Source organism: Mustela erminea, chromosome 5, assembly GCF_009829155.1.
Source record: "Mustela erminea isolate mMusErm1 chromosome 5, mMusErm1.Pri, whole genome shotgun sequence".
Lineage (NCBI taxonomy): Eukaryota > Metazoa > Chordata > Mammalia > Carnivora > Mustelidae > Mustela > Mustela erminea.
Genome location: NC_045618.1, coordinates 54399983 through 54408647, shown reverse-complemented (window position 1 = coordinate 54408647; position 8665 = coordinate 54399983). Strand labels below are relative to the sequence as shown.

Here is an 8665-nt window from a genome sequence, read left to right as displayed (position 1 = left end):
TCCCTACCCTCATGAAAAGCCTAGACTCCATGCTGGGGAGTGCTTCTCAGGAAAGGCCATCATTATCTGTTTCCCTTTAAAAGTCTGTAAGATGGAAAGATGCCTTTTTAAAAAAAAAAACTGTCAGACCTCTGGGTTAGATATCTAATTTCCTAAATCTAATTAGTTTTCCATAACTCTATCTAGACAGCACCTTTTTAAGGGAGGCTTCCCCCACCTTCCTTGAAGAGGCTGGACAGAAGGGAGTTAAACGTCCTCCAATCATCCATCCCTGGCAAAAAAAAAAAAACACCCTCCTGACGCTGGTCTGAGCTGCAGGGCAGAGGCTGCTCTGGACACAGCTCTCTGCTCCCACCATGGGAGGGGGAATCATTCTCAGTGGGATTATTAAATATAAAATGGTCATTAGCTATTTTTTAATCTCTAGTGAGGACAGAACAAGAGGGAATAGACTGAAAAGAGGTTCACGAGGAAGCCTGTTAAAAGGTACATATATAGGGTATGACAACAGAAGGGGAGGATGTGACATGGGCATGATTTCTGTGTAGGAAAGAGCCCCATCTGGTCCAGCTGAAGTGCGGCTGGGCTGTGTCCAGCAACAGCCAAGAGGACTGAGCCCGGGAACCTTTGAGATCTTCCAATGGGTAGCCTGCAACCATTAATCCCTCTTGTTCCCAGCTGATACTATCCATGTAATAGCCTTATTTTTTTTTTTAAATAGATATAGATATATATTTATATTTATATATAAAATAGTTTTTTACAAAAAAAAAAAAAAACCAAACAAAAAATGAAAATCAACTTAAAAAAAAAAAAAACACAACCAACAACAGTAACAAAAAAACTCAAGCAGGAGCAGAAATGGGCTTGAGGCACAGGGTAGGCCGGAGGCGAGCTGGGGAGGTCAAGGCTCTCAGTCGCCCTTCTGCTTGGGCGCTGGCACAGTCCCGTTGGCCAGAGCCATGCGGCCGCCTGGGGTTGAGGCCTGTGGTTTTGGGGAGGGGCGCAGGTAGGTGCTGAAGAGCTTCCCGTGGAGCGGGTCGTGGAGGGAGAAGTCTTGGAACTGACCTGGGCAGGGAAGAGGGAGAAGGGAAAAAGTCAAACCATCTAAGGAGGAGGGGGAGAGGGTAGCCCTGTTCTTTTTCAGAATCAGTATGTCCTGTCCCTCTCACCCCTGCTTCACTTCTCAGATCTGAGGTTCTGTCCTCTTTGCCTTCCCAGCCTCACCTCTCAAGAGGATGAGCCACCAGCCCCTGTCCCCTCCCAGCATGGTGCTGGTGGTGGCTCCAGCCCTCTTGGCAGAGAAGGCAGTGACTCACAGAGGGAGAGGCCTTGGTGGGGTCCCGCCTGGCATAGCTCAGCATGCAAAGTTGCAGCAGCAGGGCGGGGGGACCCCAGCAGCAGGTGCAGGATGGTGCTGAAGCCGTCTCTGTACAGCAGGCGGCCGGGCCCCTCTACTTGCTCCTCGGCAAAGAGCTGGCACAGAAACAGACGCAAGTTAAGCCCTGTCCTCAGGCCATGGCCCCACACCGCCCTGCAGGTCTACCTGACGGGTACCTCCTCTTCCAAGAGCATGGAGTACAGGCCCTCCCTTTCTCCCCTGCCACCCACACCCTGGCCCTTTGCACAGTATTAAAAACTCACAGCTGCTGCCCTTGCCCTGTTCTCAGCCAGGTCTCAACACTGGGGCACTGGGGTGGGGGGATACTGAGCACCTACCGTCTAGAAGCTACTGGGAGCAACACCCCACAGAGACCTCCAGGTAGGGGTAGGCACAGCCACCACGCATTCCCCGCCCCCATCTCTCTGATACCTCAAAGGCCAGGCGAGTCAACTCCTCCAGGCTCCTGCCTCCATCCAGAGCTGCCAGTGCCAAGGCCACATCTCGAAAGTCCACCAAACCTTGGGCATCCTAGAGGGAGAAACCAGGGCAGGATGAGGACTAATGCTGTGTCCTCCCTCCTGCCCTGGATTTTGGCTCCTCCCTCTTCTCAGCAGGCCCAGAGATGACCCTTGTGCCTGCTTCCTTAGAACAGTGAGCTCTAAACTCTCCAGGATTCCTGGGATTTCTCTCAGGTCATGGGTCCATTCAAGCTATCCCCACGTCACTTGGGGACAAAGCTCTCCTGAAAGGGATCTCCTATGAATGTTAGGGAATCCCCCAGGAATGCTGAAGTTATCATCAGGCTTCTGACATACTCCACGCTGGAAAAACTGGTTCTCTGCTGACTCAGCCTGTGCTGGAGGACTGGTCCAACAGATAAAGAGAGGGCCACTGGCATAATTTCTTACCAAAAAAAACCCAGGGAGGATGTCTTCCCTGGTGACACCATGCTATTCCAGTTTTGATTCTGCTCTGCTATAGGCTAAGTGGAGAAACTCCTTTCAGACACAGTCAGCCCCAATCTAAGGAATCAACACTCTCTGTCCCTTTAGAGGAAGTTCCAGGAAATTTATAGAGTGCCAAAATTCTTGAGATAGTTCAGGAATCCTCTAGAGAAGCTAAGGGTTATTTTTAAAAAGTATTGCAAAGATCTCAGTTTCAAACTCATCACTGCCTAACCTGTACCATGTTCTCTCCCATATGTCATCTTCCTACCACTCAGAGGTGCCCCACAAGGTTGTATGGTCCCCCACCTTTGCCTGAGCCTGAGCACATCAGCCTGGAGGGCATGGCCTCTGCGTCCAGCCCCTTTACCTGCTGGAAGTAGCTAAAGGCTCCAGCCACCGTCTGGGGGTCAGAGAGCTGGAGCTGCCTGGCAAACTCTTCCTGGCTGATCATTCGACTCCGGCCCGGCTCTGCCCCGGTGTCCACACAGCCAGGAGACAACCTACAGTGGAATTGTTGAAGGCAGACAGCTTACTCAGCTTCTTCCTGGAACTTGGCCTGTAGCCCCCAAGAGTCCCCCCAGCACAGGTGTATCTGGTGTTTTTCTAAGATGGACTCTAACTCAGTCCTGTGAGAACCATTCCTCCTTTTCTCACTGGGCTTATTACATATCTTTCCCTTTTTTTTTTTTTTTACCTCCTTCCTTTTACTCCATTATCTTTAAAAAAAAAAAAAAAAAAAAAGAAAGAAAAAGAAAAAATCCTCTACCTTCCCATTTCTTTCTTTTTTAAGACTCTCCTTCATTTTCCCCATTTCTTTCTCTATCAGTTGTCACTGCCCACACCCTTACATTAAAGGTCACTTACCCAGCCTTCCGAAGCACCTTTCCCAGTTCCCAGAGCCTCGGCTCCAGGGCGACCTTCAGCCGGCCCACCACGATCACAGGCAAGCTCCCTACAAACTCACACTCAGTGGCTGGAATGCCCAGGGCCCTAGAGGATGAAAAGTGATGGAACAGAGTGGGGGGAACAAGGAAGAAGAGTCTTCTAAGGGTTCATTACCGAGTCTGGACAGCTGAACGTGGAGGAGACCGGGCCCCTTTAACCACCCCTAATCTCAGCTGTGTAGAACCCAGTCCACTGCCCACTCCCCGATCGTTGCCTTGGAGCCTCAGCCCTCCACACCCCCCCGTGTTTCCTATGTCCTGTATATCTACTCCAGGAAATATTTTGTGGGATACTCACTGTGCCATTACCCTCTGGACATTGTTGGCATAGAGGGTGGGGTTCCTGCTCTCCTCCAGGCTGGGGTGGTACACAGGGAGGAACTGAAACACACACACACACACACACACACAGACACACACACACACTTCTCATCAGGACCTCGAAGCTATGGGTGAGTACTCCCACCCTCTTTTCCCTTCAGGGGTCCGCCGATGCCCATTCGCCTCCCCACCCACGGTGGCGTTGGGGAGGGTGGCACATGTCCTACCTCCACATCCACGATGCTGCAGGGCTGAGAGGCTGTGAGCCAGAGGACTTTCAGTCTAAGAGAAGAGAGACCTCAGATGCTCACCAATCCCTAAACATGGGATGAGGAGGGGAGTGGGAAAGTTCTTCCCATCATATAAAAACGGACCCCGAACCACACAGTGAGCTAGGTAAATAAGCAAATGGGAGACAGAGGGAAGCGCCAGAAGGCCGTAGGGAAAGAGAGAGCATGGCGGGGACAGGTGTAAGGAGGACCTGCCAGAGAAGAGGTGTGAGTAACTGCCAGAAAAGGTGAGGCAACCATGCTGGCTCTCAAGGGACAGATGGGGGAGATCGCTCAGAAACACTGGATTGTAAGTTCAAAGGAGCTACAGTCCCAGAAGGAAAGATTAGGTGGGGTGGCTGGAAGCACTTCCAGATTACCGGGAGATCAGAACAAAACAGGGAAACAGGCACCCTCTTCTCTAGAGTTCTCAACAGACAATGAAGAAGGTCTGTTTGCCTTGCCTGGAGACTGAGATGGGCCAGAAATTCTCTGACGGGCCCTGCTCCCCACCCTCACCCCAGGAACACCAAGACTCACACTCCAGGGCCCCTCCATGCCCAGCTGGTGGTGTCCTAGGGGAGAAGCAGAGGTGAGGGGAGATAGGGATTACTTGTCTTTCCTGGAGCTGGCCCATCTTCCTTGGGCAGAGGCCCTGACCCCGCTCCCACCCCACGTGCACATCCCACCGCTATACCGAAAGTTCTCACTGATTTAGGGTGGCTCTGGGCTCCCCCAGTCTCCTCTCCTGCACTCAGACTCACCAGACTGTTGGGGTATTGGATGAGGACAGGCTGCACAGGCACCCCGGCGATGAAGGCTCCTAAATCCCATTCCCACCCCCCACACCCCAGGCAGAGGTTAGTTCTTGGAGGTAGCTAGAAGGCATGAAGGTCAGGGTCTGGGACAGTTCTGACATAATATCTGGCCTGACTCTATTTCATTTGCAATTTTCTTTCTGACTCCTAGAGACTTTTCAGTGTCACCTAGGAGTTCCCTATCTCTCTTCCCTATAATCCCCGCTCCACTTCCTGGGTTATTCTAGAGTCCCCCTCCAAGTCTGGGGCTCCTTTCTCCTACAGCCCTACCACCCACTATGGTTTTATTCACCTGGTTTGAATTTAAGCAAAGCCTTCTTGTTGGAACAGGTGCCCTCAGGAAAGAATAGTACCTGGGGGAAACAAAAACCCAAGGGACTGGAATGAGGTGGGGGTATCCTGAAGGGGAGAGAGGAAAGAGAAGCCTCTTTGGGAACACATAAAAGGTGAGATTTTTAGACCCTTACCCACCTGGGGCCACTTGCCTCCTGAGGTAGCCCGCCTTCGGACCTCCTCCACCACTCTGCGCCGAGAAGCCGGGTCATGCCGGGATACTAAAATGGCTTGGTTGAAGCGGAGAAGGGCTGGGGTCCAGAAAGGACACAAAGAGTCACTTGGTTCCCACCCAGGGCCATTAATACCTGCAGCCACCACTTCCTCAAAAGTAGGAGAAGCTTGGCAGTCATCTCTTTGCCCTGGGGACCCTCCTTTTATTGTGAGTTGTCCTTTCAGGCTAGTGATCAGAGGTCCTTCCAACACCTCCAAGCACCAGCCCTCAGAATCTAAGGGGCTGGTTCACAAAGGTATCCATTTGCATCTCATTTGCCAGCAACAGCCGACTTCCCTTCTAACCTTTCCCTTCCCCCTTGAGGCCAGTTCTTCTCTCCAGAGCAGCTCAGATTCCTGCCTTTTTTGCTCAGAGCTGTCATCTCTCCCCGTCACCCCTTATGCTCTCTCACCTCCAATGACAGGCACGGAAAGGTTCTCAGCTCGGGACACAACCTTGGGCAGGTCACAGGGCAGCAGAACAATGGGGTCAAAGAAAGTAGAGTGGGGAGCGGCAACAAGAACAGGGGCTTGAAGGCGAGAGGCCCGCTGGCCCCGAACGCGAATTCGAAGGAAGCCCAGCAGGAAAAAGAGCAGGCGGCTGAGGCCCAGCACCCCGTTGTGGCACACAGTCCTGCAGGACAAGGCTGGGCATCAGCAGAGGCGGTGAATCTGTCCCTTATTCACCCCCAGGCTTAGGCACCCAGAAAAGCAGCTGCCCTTCTCTTGTCCCCTCTTCCTCTGCCAAGGGGCTGAATGAAGTTCAGCTACTCTAGGACACATCAGGGAGCATCACCTAGAGCTGAGGTCCTGGGTACCTGGCTGACTCATCTCACCTATCTAGGCTGGGTAGCAGAGCTTCAGAACCCTCCCTCCATTTCTTCTCGAAGACGGAGCAGAATGAATAATAGGGAAGAGAATCCAGAAGTAGGGTCTCTGGGGGCTGATCCCCCACTTACTTCCTCCATCCTGTAATTGGCTCCTGAAGCTGCTCCTCCGTAAGACCAGCTACTTGCAGCCAGGCAAAGGGCCAGAGGAGAAAGAGGACAATAAAGGCCAGAAGCACTCGGATGGGGGCCAACAGTGCCCCCAGGAGGCAGAACTGCAGAGGGTGGGAGAAAATGTCACTTCAGGACTGGGAGACACTCTCTCCGTTGCTTCCGTTCCCCCACAAGGATAAAGCAGAGAGCCATCACCCCCTGTGGGTCAGGGGACAGGTGGTGTGGGAAAAGATGGGGCCGGAATCCAAGGTGAGATGAAGGTACCAATAAAGGCGAGAGGATAAAGGATTAATAGGACCAGGGGCCTCATAATTCGGATCGGACCTGATTTTTTAATCATAAAATGCATCTATCACGTGGTAAGGCTGTTAAGAACGTTTAATGATAACCCCTGTGGAGGCGCCCAGCACAGTGCTTGAAGGAGAGCAGGCTGGAGATAGTTCCTCCCCTACCTCGCATTCCATAAATAGCTCCTATGTCCACCAGAAACCAGGTGCATAGTTCTTTCTACTTTGGCCCTCGGAGGTGGTAGAGTTGGAACACACAGAGGTCCCCTTTTTAGGCCCAGGCCAGTCTAGTTCCACTCAACAGCACTCCCCTAGGACGGGGGTGGTGGTGGTGGTGGGCGGGGGGAGAAGAGCTTGGCCCTACTCCGCAGGGTAGGGGTTGCCAGGAGCCAGGGTGACTCCCGGGGCTGCCCTGGGGAGAGTGCAGGTAAACAAACTGAGCCCCAGGAGCCTGCCTCAGGGGTGGTGAGGGTAGCAGATACCTTGGACACTCCCTTCCCACACCCTTCCCCAGTTCCCAGAGGCTGGTGCGCCTCTCCACTTCCTGTAGTGAGCCCCCTTCTCAGCCACCCTACCCCCCACCAAGAGGTGCTGCAGTGAGGGGAGGGGGGAGTTGGAAAGGCGGGGTGTTGGATCCATACAGGGGCGCAGATTATGGATCTAGAGACGTCTTCCCTCTCATTCAGAGCCTCGAGGAAGCACTCAGCACGCCCCTGCCCCCACCCCCGGCTTTCCGTAGCCTCCACCTCCATCCTAGTTCATCGGCCTCCGCAGGATGTAAACCGCATTCCCCAGTATCTTCCATCTCGCCTCATCTCTGGGTCTCCTGCTGTCCTCCATCCTCACCTAGTCAATTCTCCCACACCTTCGAGCTATCCATCGCCCAAGCCCGCGCCCTCTCCAAGGACTTCTCGCCGCCCCCCGCCGCCCCCACGTGCTCTCCCCCGGACACCCTCCCCGCAAGCCTCTCACCCACCTCTTTTCCGGATCCCCATCCCCATCTTTGCCTGGGCTCTAAACTGCCTCCCTTTCCTATCCCCACGAGTCCTCCCGACGCCCCCCACTCACACTTTACCTTAACCCTCTGGAGGCGGGAGAGGTGTAACTCATGCACGAAGGGGTTGGGGGGCGCTGGGGATCCGGGGGTAGGGTCGAGGGGGGCCCAGTCCCCCGGACTTCCCTGGCTCATAGCGACGGGAGAAGGTGGGAACGAGGACGCCCCGGCCCCGACCCCGGGCCCGGCTCTGCAGAGCAGCGGCTGCTGCTGCAGCGCTCCGGCCGGGGCTCCGCCTGGTGTTGAGCGCCGAGGGGCGGGGAGCAGGCGGCGCGGCCCGGCCCGCGTTGTCAGGGAGCCGGCCGAGGGGCGGAGCTTCCAGCGCCCGGGCGCCCCTGCTCCACCGCGTCCGTCGTGCCCGCCGCAGCCCCTCCGGCCATTGTTCCGCGGCGGCCGGATGCCAGGGCGCGCTGACCCCTGGCCTGGCCCTCGGGGCGTTCTTCTCGGAACAGCGGGTCGCCGCCTCCCCGCAGGCCTCCGGCTCGGAGCGGGCTTGGGGCCGCGAGGTGGGTGCGGAGCTGAGAGCGTCCTTCGACCCCGCCCGGCGTCGAGGTCACCCTGCGAGCGCAGATCGGGTCCCTCGGGCGGCTGGGAATGGGGGAGCGGTGCGCGGTGCGCGGAGGCCGCAGCTCGGGGGCTAGTGGGGCCCCGCTCTCCCCGTGGGCTCGCGGGCCCCAGCCACCCCTCCTGGCAGGCGGACCACCCTTCCTTCTTGGTGGCGGCGACGCCATCGCGCGAGGACTTGGGGCGCTCGTGCCCTCTGGCGGCCGTGTTGTGCCTCACGCCTCTCGGCATCCGCGTCCAGCCGGCGCTGAACAGGATTTCCAGTTCTGCTCCGCGCACCTGGCGTCCGCCGGGCCCCAGCAGCCCGGGAGATGCTGGCGCCTGTGCTTCCCGTGAGCCTGGCAAGGCCCAGGCTGGGGAGGGGCAGTGGAAGTCGGAAAGGCTGGGTGACCGCAGAGGCAGCTTTCCTTTTTCACTTCTAGTCTCTTTCTCCGTCTGCTCCTCTTTGTCTCTCTGCCCTTGACGTCCAAGCTGCAGACCATCCTAGTAAAACTCATGAAGTGGTCAGCATCGGGTTGTCAGGCGATGGC

The 8665-nt window shown here is 55.6% G+C and overlaps 1 protein-coding gene across 2 annotated transcripts; it reads right to left on the bottom strand.

Moving 5' to 3' along the window:
* Positions 1-783: 783 nt before the first annotated feature.
* On the bottom strand, positions 784-8373 carry LPCAT4 (lysophosphatidylcholine acyltransferase 4). 2 transcript variants are annotated; one of them, XM_032343163.1, is made up of 14 exons: positions 7593-8138; positions 6189-6331; positions 5643-5863; positions 5155-5267; positions 4976-5036; positions 4630-4688; positions 4406-4440; positions 3824-3878; positions 3574-3656; positions 3196-3321; positions 2699-2831; positions 1814-1912; positions 1320-1476; positions 784-1068 (listed from the first exon to the last, which is right to left on the bottom strand). In XM_032343163.1, exons 1-14 carry the CDS (start codon positions 7704-7706, stop codon positions 914-916), a joined length of 1554 nt encoding a protein of 517 aa, XP_032199054.1. In that variant the 5' UTR covers positions 7707-8138; the 3' UTR covers positions 784-913. The 2 variants fall into 2 exon arrangements, with proteins under 2 accessions (XP_032199054.1, XP_032199055.1); XM_032343164.1 differs by lacking the exons at positions 784-1068; positions 1320-1476; positions 1814-1912; ... (1 more) ...; positions 3196-3321; positions 3574-3656 and having other exon boundaries at positions 3845-3913; positions 7593-8373.
* Between the last annotated feature and the right edge of the window lie 292 nt (positions 8374-8665).